Here is a 20,675-nt window from a genome sequence, read left to right as displayed (position 1 = left end):
CACCCGCCCCCCTCCATCTCTCTGACATTCATCAGTCTCATCTATGCTTCCATGTCATTGAATCTATTCTGCTCATCAGTTTATTAAGTTCTTTAGATTCCACGTATAAGCGAGATCATGTGATATTTGTCTTTTGCTGCCTGGCTTATTTCACTTAGCATAATATTCTCCAGGACCATCCATACTGTCCCAAAGGGTATGAGATTCTTCTTCTTTACAGCTGCGTAGTACTCCATGGTGTAAATGTCCCACAGCTTTTTTATCCACTCATCTACTGATGGGCACTTGGGCTATTTCCAGATCTTAGCTATTGTAAACTGTGCTGCTATGAACACCGGGGTGCATATATCCTTTCTGATGAATGTTTCAGGATTCTTAGGATACATTCTTAGGAGTGGAATCACTGGGTCAAATGGCAGCTCCATTTTTAATTTTTTGAGGAACCTCCATACTGTGTGTTCTGTTTCTTCACCACACAATTTAGTACTTAACTCACTAAACTCTTAACCCCTGTTGCTTTATGTAAGTTAGTTTAGACTCCACAATAGTAGCATCAGACTCCTTTTTTACCTCCCTGGGACACTTAGCATAAGCCTGAGCCTTAGTTGGGACTCAGCAAAGACACACAGGAGATATTTGTCATAGAAACAAAATCAGGGATTTCCAATCTTTTTGCATGACTGCCTAGAAAATGGAGTGCTCAGATGCAGGCATTTAAAAAACCTCCAGCAGGGGATATTCTCAACAATAAAGATAAAGGAACATTACAAAATAAAATAAAATAAAATAAAATAAAATAAAATAAAATAAAATAAAATAAAATAAAATAATAAAATCTAAAAATTAAAAAACCTCCAGCATCCTGGGGAGCAGCTACCAAAGACACCACGGGTATCCCCAGGTCATTGAACCACACAGAGTGTTATAGCAGAAAGGAATCTTAATCATTTTCTCCCAAACTTTTAATTTGGGGTATGCATATCTCTGGAGGTCCATCATTATGTGTCAATCAGGTTCACAAAGCCACAGGATAAATATGACATGCTTTCTTAGAGTGTCAATTTTACCTGACTATAATAAATTTAAAACATTTCTATATGAAAACAAAAATGGCTATATCATGGAGAATAATTCAAACTTTGCGTGCATTGTTAGGGTAAAACATGAGGCCTCAAAGACACTTTAGAACATGCAGTAGGCTGCTTTGGATTACCCTCATCCACCCCTCTCCTTTACCCATGCTGGGGATTTCATTTTCTATCTCCTCTATCATTAAGGTTACTTCAATTAAGAAGATAAATAGAAGTTTGAGAAGACTGATCTAGTCCAGTTAGGAAAACTGAGGCCCATAATGAGAAATAATTTGGCCAAAGCCCCAGACAGTGAGTTCAGTGAGAGCTAGGACTACAGTCTACTCCCATCAGATGTACATTTTTCTCTAGTGGCTTGCTCAGGTAACTAGTGACTAAAAACTAGACTTTCTTATTAACTCTGTTCCACTCATTGTACCTACCCTTCAGTATTGTTTTTCCTTTCCCAGGGGTTATACAACCTATCTTTAGTTAAGCTTGTGGTACCAGCAGCTCTGAAAGCAGGCCAGAGCCTTTAGTCTTTTTATATAGCTTTTAATGCAGTGAATAATGCTGCATTTCCCAGACATCAGAGTGTAAATGATGAGATTCAAACCCCTCACAGAAACAGGATGAAGTCCATAGCTTTAGGAAGAAAGAGGCAAAGCAGGGAGGAGGTTCTGCTATTCAAAGGCCATAGCCAGGAAGCAAAGGGCTGATGATAAGACCCTGCATCTTCCCTTCATTTATGTAAGAAAAAGATGCTCTAAGGCCACCACAGCAAGGCTCCAAAGAAACTGGGCCCTCAGAGGAGCACTCACTCTCCACCAACTGGCTTCTCTATATCCTAATGTGAATCTGCTCTCAGACTGTAGGACTAAGTTAAAGATCTTAAGTTTTTTAAAAAGGAAGTAACTTTGGATTTAAATGAACTCAGTTTCAAGATTAAGGACAGAGGCGGACTGAGTGGAAGCCACAATGACACTCTACCAGGGACTGGACTGAGTTGTAATTCAAACTGGAATTACAACTCAAATATAGAAAAACCATCCTGAATGATCAACTGCAACTGAAGACAAGCTGGAGAGCATCCTCATAACCTAGGACAAAAAGTGGAGACCGCATAGAGATTGGTAGGAAGTGTGGAGGCACAAGAGGGCTGGCTGGGCTCCCACAGCCAGCAGCTGAAGATCCGGAGGGATATCTCAGCTGTGGGGGGTTCCCACTGAGGACTCTTGGGCCTAAATTCTAGGCTTGGTTTCCCAGCCAAGAGCACCAGAACTGAGAAAGGTGCCCACATAACATCTGGCTGTGAAAAGCAGCTGGGTTTCTGTCTGCCAAGGAGAGACAACTAGAAATGCAGGCACCCTCTTAAAGGGCCAACACACAAAGTTTCATGTGCAACCATTCACCTTGGGCTCCAGCAGAGGGAGGGCAGATTGGACTGGAGCTGTGTCAGGAGAATCTAGCTATGTGAGGAGAATCTAGTGTTGTGAGCTCTGGAGATAGAGCTCAGAGGGCACCCCTCTGGATTCCTGTGCTGAGTCATTCCCCCATACCGCAGCGGACATCTTTCACAGGCATACATTTACCTTCTAAGCAGCTTTTGCCTGAGGAGGAAGCAATTGCCCCACCCTGCTGGAAAACCTCTCACCATACCCCAAGTAGTTTCTACAGCCTGAGGCTCATTAAGAGAATCAGATTAATCAGCCTGCAGGTAGAGGCAGACTTCAGAGGGCTTTGAGTCTTTGCCTGATCTGCTTCTGGACCCAGACCTTGGAAAAGCAGACTTTGGTGTGCATCTTGGTCCTGTCCAAACATACCCAGCCCCAACAGAGGGGACCTCAAGCCATGGGTTATTGATAGCTCCAAACAGGGTACTCAATGCCACTCACAAACAGCATCTGACATTAGCCTACATCAGAGACCTTCCAAAAAGACTGAGAGTCCTAGCAGGCCTACCTAATTCATAGAAACAAATCCAAATAGGCAGCCAAAATGGGGAGACAGAAAAACAAGCTCCAAATGAGAGAACAAGAGAAATCTCCAGAAAGAGCTAAATGAAATGAAGATAAGCAATCTATCAGATATAGAGTTCAGAATACTGATTGTAAGGATGCTCAACAGCATGAAAAAAGGTATGTAAACTATGAAAAATGACCAGACAGAAAGGAAGAATAACATAGTAGAAATAAAGAATAAACAATTAAAAAACAGGAGGACAGTATAAGGGAGTTGTGGGAAAACATAAAATGTAACAATATTTGCATCGTAGGAGTACCAGAAGAGGTCAAAAGTAAGCAAGGGCTAAAGAACCTGTTTGAAAAAATAATGGCAAAAACTTCCCTAACCTGGTGAAGGAAAAAGTCACACAAGTTCAGGAGGCACAGAGAGTCCCAAGCAAGAAGAATTCAAAGAGGCCCACACTCAGGCACATCATAATTAAAATGCCAAAAATTCAAGACAAAGAGAGAATATTAAAGGCACCAAGAGAAAAGCAATCTGTTACCTACAAAGGAGCTCCCATAAGATTGTCATCTGACTTCTCATCAAAACTCTACAGGCCAGAAGGGAATGGCATGAAGTATTCCAGGTAATGCCAAACAGGATCTGAAACCAAGACTACTCTATCCAGCAAGGCTATCATTCAAAATAGATGGTGAAATAAAGAACTTCCCTGACAAAAAGAAAAGGCTAAAGGAGTTATCACCACCAAACCAGCATTGCAAGAAATGTTAAAGGGACTGCTGTAATTAGAAATAAAAATAGAAACATTGCAAGAAATGTTAAATGGACTGCTGTAATAAAAAGAAGAAAGAGAGAGAGAAACACAGGCATAAAGAATTAAAATGACAATAAATAAGTACCTATCAATAATAACCTTAAGGACTTTAAGGGAGAGATCAATGGCAAGACACTCACAGTTGTGGACTTTAACATCCCACTGACTTCACTGGATGGATCTTCCAGACAAAAAGTCAACACAGAAACAGTGACTCTAAATGGCACACTAGATCAGATGGATTTAATTGATATTTACAGAACATTTCACCCCACAGCTGCAGAATATACATTCCTCTCAAGTGCACATGGGTCATGCTCAAAGGTAGGCCACATGTTAGAACACAAAACAAGTTTTTACAAGTTCAAGAAGATTGAAATCATATCGAGCATCTTAGATCACAAGGGTGTAAAATTAGAAATCAACTACAGTAAAAACACTCGAAAACATTCAAACGTGTGGAGGCTAAATAGCATGTTATTAAACAATGAATGGCATACCAATAAGATCAAGAAAGAAATCAAAAATTTCCTGGGAACAAATGAAAATGAACACACAACAACCCAAAATCTGTGGGACACAGTGAAAGTAGTCCTAAGAAGGAAGTTCATAGCACTTCAGGCCTACCTTAAAAAGAAAGAACAATTTTTAGTAAACTATCTAACCCTACAACTTAAAGAATGAGAAAGTGCCCGGCCGGGCGTGGCTCAGCAGTTGAGCGTCGACCTTGGATCCAGGCGATCGGGGTTCGATTCCCGGTCAGGGCACATGCCCAGTTGCAGGCTTGATCAATGACTCTCTCATAATTGATGTTTCTGTCTCTCTCTCTCCCTCTCCTTTCCTCTCTCTGAAATCAATAAAGATATATTTAAAAAAAAAAGAATGAGAAAGTGCCCCTGTGAAGCCATCCAGACCAGGGCTTTTGTTTGCTGGGAGTATTTTTGTTACTGCTTCAATTTCATCAGTTGTTATTAGCCTATTCAGTTTTTCTGATTCTTCCTGATTCAGTTTCACATAATCTCACTCATATGTGGAATCTAATAAATAAAATAGACTGAGGAACAAAATAGATCCAAAGACAGAAGCATGGAACAGGCTGATGAATCTCAGTGGGAAGGTGAGGGTGGGGGAGTGGGTGGGGAAAGATTAATCAAAGAACTTATATGCATATATGCATAACCCAAGGACACAGACAATAGTGTGGTGAAGGCCTGGGGGAAGGGGGCAGATGTGGGGCAGAGGGATCAATAGGGGGGAAAAGGGGGAATATTTGTAATACTTTCAACAGTAAAGATAAATTTAAAAAACAAAACTAAAAAAGAATAAATAAACTCAGTTTCACATCTGTCATGTATATTCTCTGTGGAGATTAGCAGGGATTGCCTGTAGATTCACATACTTACATCTACTTATTCACACCTTAAACCCACAATGCTTGCTGTTACACAGACATGCAAATTCTTCTGTATACTATCACAAATACAAACATAAGCACATATTTATGTTGGGAAAACCAACACAATCATAGTCTCTGCCCACATTTCTTCCCAACACCCAGCCCCAGACACGCACAGCCATTGATACCCACATTCACAGCCACACACACTGGGTTGAGAAGTGACCCAGCTGCCAGGGTTAGAACCACATTCCATGGTGTCCCATTCCCTCAGAGAGCTAACAGATCATTTCACAAAGATGTCATCACCTGCCTACTAATGGCAAGTTACAGCCAGAATAAATGGTCCATTACCCACCCCCATTACAGGTAGGCCCACAGGAGAATGACAGCAGAGACAAAGGAGACTTGTGGCTCAGTGTCACTAGAGGAGACTGACCAGACAGGTAAGATGGGGGTTCAGACAGATAAGATGGGGGCTTGTTCCAGCCAAAGAGATTTCCTTTCCTCTCTTCGCCCTAGAGTTGGGGGTCAGGAATCAGAAGGTAGTCTTTTTGCAGATTTCTCAAACTCTAGCTACTTTTCACCAGGGCTGTCCTTGTCCAGAAGAAGATTGGGTTGTGTTATAATACTTTCTCTTTTGAACAAGGCCCCAACACTTTTTTGGAGTAGTGTAGTGACCAACAGCATGGTCTCTGGAGCTCCTCTCCAGGTGTGAATTTTGGCCCCACCACATATAAGCTGTATGATCTTGAGCAAGTTCCTTAATCTCTCTAGCCCTCAGTTTTGCCATCTGCTAAAAATCGGAATAATAATATCATCTAATTCATGGTGGTATGACATGATTTAAATGTAAGGCACTTAGATACAGAGTTCCCCTTTATCCACAATTTTGTTTTCTGCTTTTAGTAACCTGCAATCAACAGTGGTCTGGAAATATTAAATGGAAAATTTCAGAAATAAACAATTCATAAGTTTTACATTGCAAGCTGTTCTGAGTAGCATGATGAAATCTTACCCGGTCCTACTCTGTCCTGCCTGGGACATGAATCATCCCTTTGTCCAGTGTATCCACTCCCTGCCCACTCATTAGTCACTGAGAAGTCAGCTGGGTTATCAGATTGACTGTTGCAATACTGCAGTGCTTGTGTTCAAGTAACCCTTATTTTACTTATATTATTACTGTTCTATTTTATTATTGTTGTTGTTAATTTCTCACTGTGCCTAATTCACAAATTAAAATTTATCAAACGCACGTGTGTATAGGAAACAGCATAGTATATATAGAGTTCAGTACTCTCCATGGTTTCAGGCATCCACTGGGGGTCTTGGAATACATCTCCTGCAGATAAGGAGGGACTATTGTAGGGCCTGGCACTTAGGATGCTCAATAGATAGAATTATACAAATGACTGATTTCCTGTTTTTCTCTGACCTCCATTCCCTCACTGCCTGCTTGCCCACACAGAAGTGACAGTTTAGTTACCCTGTTTCTGAGACAGGCCTTCTGAAGCCCAGAGAGAACAAGACTGACCCAATATCACACAGAAAGAGTAATAGTATTGGAATTGATAGTTTTGGTGTGCCTTGTGCAGTGTTCTCATCTACTTCATTTCTCACTTAGGAAAAAATAAGCATAGTTTGAGGAAACTTGGAGAAGAAATATAACTAGGGCCAGGCAGGATGTAAATAATATTAAGAACAATTACCACTTAATATGTGCCAGGCACAAGTTAAGTACATTCTCTGTGTGTGTTTTTTTAATTTAAACCTCACAGCAACCATAGGAAGTGATGACTATCACCATCATCATCTGCATCTGCATCTGTATCATACAGAAGAGGAAACTGAGGCTAGAATGACTTCAAGCTGGGATTTGAACCCAGGCAGTGTGACACCAGAGATGAAGTGTGCATCCACTAGACTATATCACTGTCCACAAGGAAAGCAGGAGAAGAGGGAAGGCAGGAATAAAGGACAAAGGAACAATACAAGTTCTTTTTGAAGTAAATAGATTGAGGCAGTGTAGTGTTGTGGTCAGGTCCTAACTTAAGATCAGGGTTGAAGTCCTACCTCTGCTACAAGTTATTGAATGTCTTTGAGCCTTAGCTTCCTTGTCTGTAAAGTGAGAATAAAACAATTTCTTAGAGTTGTGATAAGGCTTAGAAAGCAAAGCACCCAGAGCAATGCTTAACTAAAGGTACATGCTCAGTAAACAGGAGCAAGTGTTGTCTGTTAATTGTGCTCCCCACAGGATATGCCTAGTAGCACAGCTCCCTTTGCCCCTTCTCAGGGAAAATAAATTAGGAAGGAAAAAACATTTATAAGTTGTCAGGAAAATGAAGAATTGGATAAAGCAACAATTCCAGACATCTTTTCCCCACTGCTAGGTATGTGTGTGGGGTAAGGGGTGTGAGGTGGTGAGGCTAATAAGCATCACTCTCTCCTTCCTTAAGGAACAGATCCCAGTAGGTTATCTCCGCCCTCTGGTCACTTATAGCCTGAGTCAGAACTGTCCATTTTCTTAAAGAATTTTGTTTTCCATGTCCTTTTCACATAAGTTGTTTTATTTTTCACATTAGTCCTATGAGGCATTGAGAAAGGAGGACAGAATCTCAGATTTTTTTTTTTTTCCATGTGCCAGACAAAATGCTGGGCACTTTCCATCAGTGATTTCATTTTATCCTCACAATACCACTGTGATGGGGTGCAGTTATCCGCACTTTACAAGTGACATCCTGAATCCAGCAAGGGTTGCTTCTTTTCTGTACATTTTTCTCTCATTCCATATATTCAGCACAACACTGGTCTGAGGTTGTGTCCTGCTGAGGATTTTCTATAAATCAAAGTATTTTGAAATCTCACTATCCCAAACATGTGGTTCTTTGCATAATCCCAAGGCCTATAAATTGAGAGTAATTTGCCCCCAGTGGATCTGAGATCAAATTATTACTCTGCTCCTTATTAATATGATTCTGTGCTAGTCATTTAAATTCACCTCTAAAATAGTAAAAATGGCACCTTCTACTCCATAAGGTTGTGAAAATTAAATAACTTCCATGGAATTGCTCTGTCATTGGGATACTTCATGGAAAAATTATTTAAAACACAATCATCAGTCAGCTTAATCTCAAAAGAGCCCCAGAAGGGGAATGAAATGTTTGTATCTCTGACCTTTGATCAGGTACGCCTCCAGATCTGCAACTGTGGTTGGTGACTTTGGGAATGTTGAGGGACAAAGAATACAGAAGGTCCCTAATGTGACTATTGAGGAAATGTTCTTTCACCATTATCAATGCATGATTCATATCATAATAGAGACATCTAAATCCTTTACATCACATACTTCTCAAAGCAGTTCTATCTATAGTATTTCATTTGACATTCACTAAAACCCCCAAGAACTAGTCTTTACCAATTAAAATTGTTCCACTTGCTTTGTTACTATTTTCCTCTTCCTGGAAGTGAACCACCTGAATTTGAAAAATCCAGCCCATCCATTACAAAGGCCACCTTGGGCCAGAACCCAGCCCTAACCCCCCAGATCAGCCTTCTCTCTGCTTTCTGAATCCACACAGCACTATATACCTTATATTGCCTTGTATTCTAGTCATTTATATACTTGTCTTAAACTTTGTCCTTCCTCCCCGACTTTCTCACTAAATCCACAAGCTCTTTGAAGGGAAGAATAAAGAAAGAAGAAATGGTTTATTTATTGTTTTATGTCGGTCCCATTTTAAAAGTTTTTATTAGACAAAATTTCATGTGTGTGTATTTATATAGAGAGAGTAGAAGCCCATTGGCCTTCAACAACTAGTAACACATGAACAATATTGTCACATCTATACCTCCACTCTTGCCTTCTCACTCTGGATTATTTTAAAGCAAATCCCAGATAGCCTGCTATTTAATCCATAAATACTCCAATACGGAAGTCATCTTTTGCAGTTCTGTGTCCTCTAGAGTTTGAAGACTATTTGCGTCTGTGTTCCCTACTACTGGGAGCAAACACGTCAGAAGATTTCTGAGCACCTAATATGTGCCAGACCTTATGCTTGGCTCTGGAGGCTCTGACTGAGCTAGGGAGACACACTAGAACCAGTGTTTCAAACCAGGAATTTTTATGGTACCAGAGAGTGAGCAAGGGCTGCACATGGGAGCCCAGCACCAGGACCTCAAATTACACTAACCGAACTAGGTTGAATCTGTTTTCTCTAATGGAGACCCTGAGTTCGAACTCGGTGCAAGACACAGATTCTCCAGCAGGAGGCGCTGCAAAGGCAAAACGGAGGATGCTTGCTCTCTTGTTTCTCCTGTAGGAGCCCGAGAAGGCGACCAGAGCCCGCCGCGCGTGTGCAAACTGCGAGCAACAGCGCAGTTTAGTGAGCCAGAAGGACGCTGAGCGCCAGGGCCTAAGAAGGGCCCCATGGTTCAGGTGCTGGGCAGGGGCGCTGAGGCACAAGGGGCAGGCCGGGCACCTGCTCAGTTCTTCTCGACGCTGCCCGTTGCCCTGACTGCCGCCAGTTCCCGCCCCAAATGCCGCTCGTCCTGATAGAATATCTCTGAGCAGGGCACAGGACAGAGCGAGGAAACACCTGTTTCCAACAAGAAAAGGGGTGGGGGAAAGCCCCTACCAGGCTTCCAATGGCCCCTCATTGAGTCTGCTCTCCAGAGCCTTGTAAATGCGCGCCCAGAAAGCCAGTGGAGATCATTTTTCAAAAAGAACTCTTGCTATTTCTTACCCCACCGCCCCCACCCCCACCCCCATCTCCTAAGCTGTAACGTCCCTTAAAAAAATGTCTTCTTTCCTCAGTGGGGTTTCCCGCTCCTCCCAGTCCCCTTAAGGCCCCGCCTTGGTGCCTGCAGGGACCGCTACCACCCCCAATCCAAAATTTTACAACTGAATTCGCTTGATTTTTCACTTCCTCAGCCCCCTTCCAACCTACAGGTGGGGAGTGGGACTGGGGAGGAGGGGGGCGGCAACAGAACAAAGAAACCAAGAAGCCTCTGTCCCAGACCAGCCACCCCTTCTGCAGCACCAGCCCGGGAACAAGAGGGGCTCAGGCTACTTTCCCAAGGCTAGCAGCCGGAGGACTCGTGGGAAGTGGGGATTGCCCCCGCGCAGCAGACAGACCTCCACGCAACAGGCCTGAGTGGCCGTGGGCGCCTGAAGCCTCCACGCACTGGGCTCCGTTATTTCATCAGCAGTTTCAGAAAAACCTGCCAAAAGCAGTTACGCCTCACTGCAATGTGTAGCTTTTTCCTGCCATTTTTTCATAATAAAAGAGGGAGTGAAGCTCACTCTTTCTCTCCCCCCCCCCCGCCTCCCTCTTCCAAAAGAGCCAAATGGATACGAGAAGGAGAAAAAAAAAAAGAACCCACACACCAATCTCCGAGGGGATGCCAGTGAGGTGTGGCTTGTATTTAAATATCCAATATGTCAATGTAAGGGGAGTGGGTACGTATATAAAGTGCCGTTTGCATCCGATAGCTGGAAGAAACCAGCTATGAGACGCCTGAGGAGATGGATGCGAGGGAAAGCGGTACTCTGACTGAGAGCAAGGTCAGGAGCCCGCTGCCCCACGCTCCCCGCCGCTGAGAAGTTCCTTGGACGCGAACAGACGTCGACTGCTGCTCTGCAGAGCACTGAGCTAGCAAGCGAGCGCCGGCGAATCGCCCACGCCCGCTGCGGGGAGAGGCAGTTCGCTCACCTCCTCCCGGGCTTGGCCCCGCGCACCCCGCCATGGCGGAGGTGGGGGGGGTCTTTTCCTCCTTGGACTGGGATCTGCATGGTTTTTCATCGTCTTTGGGGAACGTGCCCTTAGCTGACTCCCCTGGTTTCCTGAACGAGCGCCTGGGCCAGATAGAGGGGAAGCTGCAGCGCGGCTCGCCCACAGACTTCGCCCACCTGAAGGGAATTCTGCGGCGCCGCCAGCTGTACTGCCGCACCGGCTTCCACCTGGAGATTTTCCCCAACGGCACGGTGCACGGCACCCGCCACGACCACAGCCGCTTTGGTGAGGATGCGCCCGGGAGGGACGGGAGGCAAGTGGACAGATGGAGCGCTGGGGAGCCGATGGCCCTGAGCTTAGGCTCGGGGGCTCCGCGGACCGCCCCCAGCTCAGTGCCGTCGAGGCGGAAGGCGGTCAGGGACGCGGGGCAGGCGGGACACGACGGTGCGGACTTGAGCCGCAAGGCATCAGGGCGCCTGGCACCCTGAGATGCTCATGAGGGGGCGGGGGCGGGAGCGAGGGCGCCTCGAGGTGCGGCCTCTCGTTTCTCCACTCCACCCTCCCCTGGGTGCGAGGGAATCGTTCTGGGACCTGGATGCTGTGCTTCGGATGGAAGCAGGTGAAGCTGGGAGAGGGGTAGGAGCAGGGTCGCCGCATCTGCAGCGCGGAACCAAGCCTCGAGGGTAGGGTAGCCTGGAGCAGGAGCCTTCGTATGCCATGGACTTGGTGGGCGAGTGGCCCACACCGAAGTCGCTTTTGGCCGGCACCTGTTCTGCCTCTGGATTGCTCTGCCTGGAGTGGGGGGCCAATCCAAGCAGCAGGGCATGAGTTGGGTGCTGGAGAAACTAGGAAAGTCCAGGATCCACTGTGTAAGGGCACAAGCTCTGGGGCAGCTTTTGCCCAGAGCTGCCTCTGGACTCCTTGCCTCAGTGAGGAAACTGTCCTGGGCCCACTCCCAGCCACAGAAACAGGTGTCTTCTGGACCCAGGACAGGAAATGTCCAACCTCTATCCAGGATTTTCTATGCCCGCCATTCTGCAGATTGTTCAAAGGGCACAGCTGCCTATCCGACATACAGAAAACAATATAAGCCTTGATCTGAGACAGAGATCATTAGGTTTCTAAGCAAATGTGTTCACTGCTCAGTAATTTGGCCATGTTTATGTTCAATTTCCTATTCTCCACTAAACCATTTTTCAGGTGCTGTGACAGCTACCCTTCCTTGGGCCCTCTATCTCCCAGTGCCCCTACTTCCTCCCAAGGACCCTATGGCCCAAGGAAACCTTCTATCCTTAAGCTCATAAGTTTTGACTACCTTCAGGCATAATAAGTTCCCTTCTTTTTCTCACCCTCCTTCACTTCCCCCAAACCTCCCCATCCTCCTATTCCCCATTCCTTGCTAGAGCTCCAGCTGGAGTGCACAGTAAAAAGTGGGGAGGGGGTGCACAGAGGCCAAGTCAAGCAAACAACTTAGGGCCAGGGCTGGTCTTCCTTGCTGGGAGCAAGCAGGAACCCTAATGAGGTCTATGTCATCTTGGAAAAATGCACTCACAGAGCTGGAGTGCAGTAGGTTGTGTGGGGTGGGGGTAATGGAGGGGTGCAGGTGTCTGTATAAACTTGCAGCACGTCCTCAAATGGGTGATAAGGTGGGGTGAAGGGAGAAGGAGTGTTAACTTGGCTTCTTTTCCTTCTATCGCTTATGACTTTGCAGTCCCCTTTTGTTTCTCTTCAGAAGTAATGGGACTCCCACCCTGGCCTCAGAGCCCCGAAAGGCTCTCAAAATGGCCTAAAATATTGGAGTAACTCATTCCTGAGATATAAAAGAAAAATCATGAAATGATGAAGAAATGTTGGTTGGGGGCAGCAGAGGTGGAGAAACTATGAACTTGGCTCCCAGCAGCTACAAGTGTTTGTCTGACTTTGTGCCTAAGCTGAGCCCAATAACCTACAAGGTCAACATAAATCAGTAATGGGCTCTTGGGATAAGTGGTCTTTAATTACCTCCCTAAGGACACATCTTGATTTCTTTTCATCTCTTAGGCATGCTAAGGGTGTTAAGTTTAAGGAGAAACCAAAGGAAATAAAACTGGCAGGAAGAAGGGATGTTTTCACTGCTGCTTAACTGACTGCTTCTTTTTTGGTTTTGTCTTTAAAAAACACTGCCTGAGACCACCTCTGCATCACCTTTTCCCTTTCCTCCTTCCCTGGCTTCCTGGCAGTTTTGTGTATTTCCTGTAAAGGAAATGATAACTGCTCAAAGCTGTCTCTTTGTAACCTCCCCTGCCAACTTTCAAACACATGTACTCTTTCTCAGTTTAGCTTTTGGCAAAGAAAGAGGTGGCGTTTGAGTTTGCTAACTCCTCCCTCCACAGTTGAGTTAATCAGCCAGGGTATTCAATAAATCGAAACTTTCACATTCCATAAGTGTTTTAGCAGTCAACATTCCAGCAGGGTAAAGTAGGCCAGACTTAAGATATAAAATATTATAGATTTCTGCTTGGGGGGAGGAGGTAGTCTCCAAAGGCCATGTAAAGTAAATAGCTATTTGTTGTAATTGGAGAGCAGGGCCCCCAAGGATTACCCTGGAATCCATGTGTTCAGAATGAGTCAGGCTGAGCCCAAGAGCAGCCCCGACTCCAAATAATAACCTGTTGGCACAACCTATCCTCCCCCCTCCCCACCCCCCATTCTGCAATCAGTAGCCAGGAGTATTACAACCTCTGCCTGGCTAGTAGCATTTACATGAGGTTCACAGGGATACTGACATTCTTGAGGGACACCTGTGGACTGGCATAGTAGGGCTTGGGAGCCAGACTGGAGGAGAGGCTGCCCGCCAGGTGGGATGGAACAGGCTCCTGCAGCTGCTTTGGGTTTTGAGCGATCTGGTTCTTATTTGGCAGGATGCCAAGGCAGCACTGTCTTGGCCATGAAGGTCTGAAAGGATGGCTGGCTGAGGGAGCTCAGGCAAGTTATGGAACCAGATTAAATGACAAATTAGTCAATCATCTAGCTAGGTTCTGAAGCAGTGGGACCCAGGACAGATCCATTTTGACTGAGGCCATGGGGGGAAAAGTGTAAAAGGAGGAGAGCCCAGAAATTGTCAAGCAAAGGCCAGAGCTGAGGTGGACAGGTCAAGATGAGGCAGAGCAGAGGGAGGTCTTGGGCTTTGAAGGGGGTGAGTACTGAGGACAAACTGTCTACTTAATACTTTGCCACAACACTTTGCTGTTAACACCCCTCTCCAGCTGTAGCTGGGAAAATGTGAAAATGGCTTGTTTTCTCTCTCCCTTCATGCTGGCTGGGATTCAGAGAAGGTTTAGGAATATCTGTTCCATCATCATGTGCCATTGGGTTCCCACAGTTAAAATCCAGCTAATAGGAAAGTTGGCAGAGGGAAATGATGCCCAAAGACAGCTGGGCAGGGATGATTCCAGCTGTTGGAGACCCCTATTACTGGACACAACCCAAGTGACTTCCTGTATGATCTGTCCTTTGGCATCATGTTAACAGAGAATTGGAGAAAAACTGTGGTGACTCAAATAGCCACACCTCTTGGGTTTCACGATTTGTTCTCACACCAGGTCTTGGATGGTGAGATCACAAGCTGACCTCTGCTACTTAATGAGCTCAGGGTGGTTAGAGACATGAGATACTTAGAGAATGAGGGAACTAAGACTTGAAGCTCAGAAATAATCTGCCTAAGCAAAGCAAAGAACTGAAGGCTCCAACACGTTGGTATCCCTCAAAGTTTAGCACCCAGAACTGAATCATGACCTGGTTTCTCATTTCCTTGCCACACTGGCTATTGCTCTTTGAATACACTCCTGTTTTTTGTAGCCCTCTTTAAATACAGTAGAACCAAAACATAGCCCTCTCAGTGTGACCTAACTAAGGCAGAGCAGAGTGGGGCAGTGCTCTCCCTTAAGCCAGTTACTAGACCTCTATCAGTGCAGCCTTAAATAATGCTAGCTTTTCCCCTCTTTTTTTCCTATGTTTTACACTAGCTTTTTAATCATTTTTAATTTTTACATGACTAGTTTTACATTAGCTTTTTTAAAAAATTGATTTCAGAGAGAGGAAGGGAGATGGAGAAACATCAATGATGAGAGAGTTATTGATCGGCTGCCTCCTGCACGCCCCTTACTGGGGACCTAGCCCACAACGAGGGCATATACCCTGACCGGAAATCGAACTGTGACCTCCTGGTTCATAGGTCGATGCTCAAACATTGAGCCACGCTGGCTGGGCACATTAGCTTTTTAATAATCTCATGAATCACCTGTACCAAGCTTACCTTATTCAATCAAATCCCCTAAGTCATTGCTGTGTATATTTTGCTAAGCCACATCTCCCCATTCCAAAGATGGGCAGTCTTGCATTTGGTAAAAATACATGAAAACACAAGAACAGTACATGTTTTCAAGAAAAAATACATGGTTGCCTAAAATTGGGATGGAGGAGGATGGGAACAGAGTATGGAAATAAAAAGAAATAGATAACTAAAATGCCCTTGCACAGACCAATTATGATAATAGGCCCCCAAAAAAGGAGTGTGATTTACTCAACTATCTGCACTTGAGGCTCACCCTCCCCCAACAAAACCCCAAATGCAAAACATCTCAGGTAATTGGTTTGGGAACCAAAGCGTAGGACTTTACATATTATTCTAATTAAAGCTTATTTCGTTGGAGTCAGCCTATTTTTCCATTCTCTTGAAATCTGTTTGGATTTTGTTTGTGTCACCCTCTTAGCTGTATGTCTTCTGGAACTAAGATAAGCAGTCTCTCTATGTCCTCTTACAGTCATTTATTAAAATGTTAAACAGGGCAGAACCAAAATCAGAATGTTGTACAGTACAACTAAAAGTTTTAGTCCATAAAATCAGTATCTGCTTAACTGTTACTTGGCACCAGGTATTTTCCCTTCCCCTCCTACCATCTTGTTTCAATCTCTTTTCCCAAAACTCCTTTCTTTGTACTACTATAAGAGTAACAACCAGACTGAGAATAAAACTTGGAGAATTTTTATATAATAGCAGCCAAAGAACTTTACATTCTTCAAATGGGCGATGGAAACATGTGCCCTAAAGCTGCCATACTTGAACACCCACCCACCAGCCCAAGTCATTGGGGCTCTTCAGACTTCCTATTGGAGTTTTGAACATAATTTCAAAATTAACCACTTACATTTTTAAGTGATCTTTAAATAATCAGTCTCACTGTCTATGTCGATTACATAGAATATTATTACCCTTAAGAACTGTATTTTTGGATAAGAAAGACAGCCAGGTATGAGCTCATTTCATACCTTTGGATGCCTCTGTGAGTCAGTTGTATCAAGTTTTGGCCTCTACATTGAAAAGCATGGTTAGAGACAGGAATATCACAGAAGAATTTGGCTGCCCATTATATCTGCATCTATATCATAGATGTGCTATTGTAGAATGAAAGTATAAAGTGTTCAATGTCACCAGCATTTCAGTTCTTGGTCCTTTTTCCCTCTTAGTGGTTGATTTCTTTTTTCCTCTTATTGCTGCTCAGTAAATGAAAATGTTTTCAAATCTTCACATCTATCCTTGTCAGCTAGAGGGACATTTCTGAATGTCTTCCCTTTCCCCTTAAATTTGCAACATCTCAAATCAGTATCAAGTCCAATACTATCTGCCAACTCTTGGCCATGAATAAACTTAAAATTCTCAAGAGAGAAGGGGAGAATGACAGGCTTGTCATTCTGGGGCTACACTGGCTGAGAGCACTTTTCAGGAGAAAACTCTTACTAGACCAAGTTCTGCGTCCTGCCTATGGCAGGAGAAACAAACTTATTGAGTGGCCTGTGTGGCCTTTGTTAGAGTCAGCTACAGACAGCTGACAGCCTCATGTGGCTTTAAGTACATGGGAGCTAAGAGGGTGCAAAACAAGTTCAGTGAGGTAATGCTCTGTGCTCTAGGGAGGAGGGACATGACTTTGGGAAGATGCAGAAACCTGGCCATATTCTCCTGTTTAGGAAGCTGCCCTTCCATTTCTTGAAATGGTGGTACTTAACAGTAATAGTACCTTGTAATTGGGAGCTTTTGTAGCCAAAGCCTTCTCACTGTCTCTTCCTCATAATATGCCTAAGACTGTTAACTAGAAGCAGAGATTGTTTCCCCCATTTTACATATGGAAAACTGAGGTCCAGAGAGACTCAGTGTCTTCTCTTTGGTTCCATTCATGCTGCAAAAGACGGTTTTATCAGGTCATTCAGGAAAGGCACCCAGGGGTGGCCTCCAGTTGTGCATAAATGACTGGTAGCTCATGTTACCCAAACAGCTTCCTCTTAGGTTAATGTTAGTAATGGAAATGGCATTCACTTTTTTTGCTGTAGGCATCCTGGAGTTTATCAGCCTGGCTGTGGGGCTGATCAGCATTCGAGGAGTGGACTCTGGCCTATACTTAGGAATGAATGAGCGAGGAGAGCTATATGGATCGGTAAGTTTAAGGTTTTCTTTTCATCAGAGGCTATTACCACCAGTATTTGGACAATGTAAGGCAAAACTATAAAGACTTTTATCTAGCACTTGAAAGCACTTTTGTCAGCTGTAAAAGATTGTTTTCTAGTCATGTGTGGCTGCCCAGGAACTTGCTACATAACTCACTCATTCAGCCCCCATGAAAACATAAACTTTACTGTGGCATACTTGCTTTCGGATTTTCCATTAGCAGGCCAGCTATTCTGATGATAATAGTAAGCTGTGCTGGTTTGTTAGTAGATGGTAGGGTTTGAGGCATTCACCCTCCTGAGGAGCACATCTGAATTTTAATGGGTACCCAAAGGAGTAGCAGATTAGCTGGCACAAAAATAGGCAGTGCAGCCCAACCAGTGTGGCTCAGTGGTTGAGGGTCAACCCATGAACCAGGAGATCACGATTCAATTCCCGGTCAGGGCACATGCCTGAGTTGCAGGCTTGATCCCCAGTGCGGGGCATGCAGGAGGCAGCCGATCAATGACTCTCTCATTATTGATGTTTCTATCTCTCCCTCTCCTTTCCTCTGTCTATAATCAATAAAAATATATTTTTAAAATATAGTGGAAAATCTGGCCTTCTGATTGAGGATTCTGAGGTTAACAACACAGTCCCTGATTTCCAGATTGTTTCCGCTGAATCCCAAAGGCCAATGAAACAAATAAATGAAGAGTGAGGGTTCCTGGGTCTGGTGACAGCCCTAAGTCTCTAGCTAGGACTGGGTTGACTGCAGTGCATGTTCTCTATTCTGGAAGCTAGCCAAGAGCTGGGGAATGGTGAGTGGCTTTGCTGATCTTAACCCTTTCAGACGATCCCAACTCGTGGCTATGGCTTTTGAATCACATAGCATGCTTTCTGGCTGCCTACACCCCTTGAAATCAGAGCACATTTTTCCCTGACACCTAAGTGATAGGCCTGTCCCTAGCACTCAGTATCGGCAACCCTAGCAAGTACTATGGCGGTTGGATCAAGTGTGAAAAGCGACAGAGGCAAGAGACCCAGGAGCTGCTAGCTTGAAGTAGCCAGATTGGAGGAACTTTTCAAGGAGATCTTTTGTAAGCTTTCCAACTGACAGGCCTTAAACCCTTCATCAGGAGAGATCACAGCTCACCTCCCGTGGAACTTAATATAGATCCAAGGCCTTTGCCTATCAGTTAACGTGGTTGACTGTAATCTCAATGGATTTGAACATCATTAGCCCTAAGTAGAGAAAAACTGAGGTATGCCAGTGGGGCATTGGGCAGCCATAACAGAAGTTCTCGGGCTCAGAAAAATCTCAGGCTCTATTGTAGAATTGCACACCTAAAACCTATATATTTTATTAACCAGTGTCACCCCAATAAATTCAATTGAAATAATTTTTAAAAAGAAAAATCTCAGGCTCAAAGAGCCAAGTGAGGCTATCTCCTCCAGTCTCCTGCCTTCAGGAAAGATATCACCTAAAACATTTTTGTGTGGCTCATGAAAGAGGATGAAAGTGATATAGATAGGACTGTTTTGTGCTATTTGGAAAGAAGATACCTCAGTAATACCGGTAGATAGGACTGAACTTTTCTAATATCAATGTGCTATTGCTATTTCAGGGTTCTCCACCAACAAGCTGGGATGGGAGAAATAGTCATATAATGGGCTCTGCTTTATTTTCTCACCCTCACAGAAGAAACTCACGCGTGAATGTGTTTTCCGGGAACAGTTTGAAGAAAACTGGTACAACACCTATGCCTCCACCTTGTACAAACACTTGGACTCGGAGAGACAGTATTATGTGGCCCTGAATAAAGACGGCTCACCCCGGGAGGGATACAGGACTAAACGACACCAGAAATTCACCCACTTTTTACCCAGGCCTGTAGATCCTTCTAAGTTGCCCTCCATGTCCAGAGACCTCTTCCACTATAGGTAACAGACCCTAGTGTGACCTTTGTAACCCATATACTCTGGGGCCACAATTGTCTCTGCAAGTACTATACTCGTAGCTTTTCAATCCTCTTTCCTATCAATTTAGATAGCAGAGAAGCACTTACTGTTCAACTCAACCCAGCTGTTCCCTTGTTCAAAGTGTATATCAAGGTTGGGTTATTTTGGGGAGGGATGTGGGGGGAGGGGTGGCTAGAGGGAATCTTGTATATACTTTTTTCTTTACTCATGTTCTTTTCCCTGAGGTGGTACAAAAAAGAATGGGGGCCCCTGCCAAAGGCCAAGGGTGTCTTGCCCCACAATCTGCCCAAATACCTTGACAATGGGTAAATGAAAGACCAAAAAATCTGCCATAGATGCTACCTACAGAGCTCTGGAAAACTCTCATTCAGAAAATCCTCAGGGCTACAGCCCTGCTGCAAGCCATCCCTGCATTGGCTCTGCAGATTTCTCATCTGTTCTGACATGCAGTTTTCCTGGCATTGGAAGTGGGAGATGGGGTAGGTTGTAAGAAAATGGTATTAAAATGTAAGCATGGATACTGTGCATAAAGACAAACTATTTATGAAATGTATATGCTATTTATTTTATATATTTATTTATTTCAAAATAATTTTATTTTTAATGAGAGATGCTATGACTGGATTTTCATCAGAAAGAATAAGGTCCTACTGAAATGGGATAAATTAGTTATTAAAGGCTTTATTGGCAATAAAATTGTCTTTATATTGTAACCACTGTCTAATTCTATTGATTTGTACATTTGGTAGGATGAGTTAGCTTCTTTCTCTCCAACTCCTTAGAATCTCCTGATGTTAGCATCACACTGCCTAAGCTCGATGACCCATTATTCACAATATTAGCATTATCTAGGGGCCCTATCTGAAGCCCTTTCTGATTCTATGACATTAAACTTAGTGGTGAACCAAAGCTTCAGGAAGGCCTGGATCAACAGCTCTTACGGGAGCTCCCATTTGTGCTTAGGACATAGGCGTAGGAAAATCCTCCTTTAGGATTTGGTTAGGGCCCAAAGCATGAAGGTCAGAAACCCTAATTGGTGGCTTCTTACTTTATTTATTTATTTTTATAAGAGAAGTTTATTTATAAAGTTAGAGAGGTAGTAGAAGTGAGCCAGCTGGGCTGCATAGGCTCAGGATACAAGTTACAGAAGCAAAAGAAGAGCCTTTGGAGCTTAGGAAAGAGAAAGGCAAAGGTAAAGGTGGGGAAGGGAAAGATGAAGGTGTGTTCTCAAGAGGCAGAGCCTGCTGGTGGCTTC

At 44.1% G+C, this 20,675-nt stretch overlaps 1 protein-coding gene across 1 annotated transcript; it reads left to right on the top strand.

Annotated features, from left to right (window-relative positions):
• The first annotated feature begins 10,991 nt into the window (after positions 1–10,991).
• FGF16 (fibroblast growth factor 16) lies at positions 10,992–19,956 on the top strand. Its single transcript, XM_016207246.2, has 3 exons — positions 10,992–11,265; positions 17,344–17,447; positions 19,140–19,956. Exons 1-3 carry the CDS (start codon positions 10,992–10,994, stop codon positions 19,383–19,385), a joined length of 624 nt encoding a protein of 207 aa, XP_016062732.1. The 3' UTR covers positions 19,386–19,956.
• The last annotated feature ends 719 nt before the right edge of the window (positions 19,957–20,675 follow it).

The sequence above is a fragment of the Miniopterus natalensis genome, chromosome X, assembly GCF_054644295.1.
Source record: "Miniopterus natalensis isolate mMinNat1 chromosome X, mMinNat1.hap1, whole genome shotgun sequence".
NCBI classification, from domain to species: Eukaryota; Metazoa; Chordata; class Mammalia; order Chiroptera; family Miniopteridae; genus Miniopterus; species Miniopterus natalensis.
This window is presented reverse-complemented; position numbering and strand designations above follow the sequence as displayed.

What these genes read in the sequence shown, in the direction of transcription:
- FGF16 (XM_016207246.2), top strand. Translation starts at nt 10,992, where the DNA reads ATGGCGGAGGTGGGGGGGGTCTTTTCCTCCTTGGACTGGGATCTGCAT. An exon ending in CCACGACCACAGCCGCTTTG is followed by an intron (nt 11,266 to 17,343) that starts GTGAGGATGCGC and finishes TTTTTGCTGTAG; the next exon opens with GCATCCTGGAGTTTATCAGC. An exon ending in GAGGAGAGCTATATGGATCG is followed by an intron (nt 17,448 to 19,139) that starts GTAAGTTTAAGG and finishes TCACCCTCACAG; the next exon opens with AAGAAACTCACGCGTGAATG.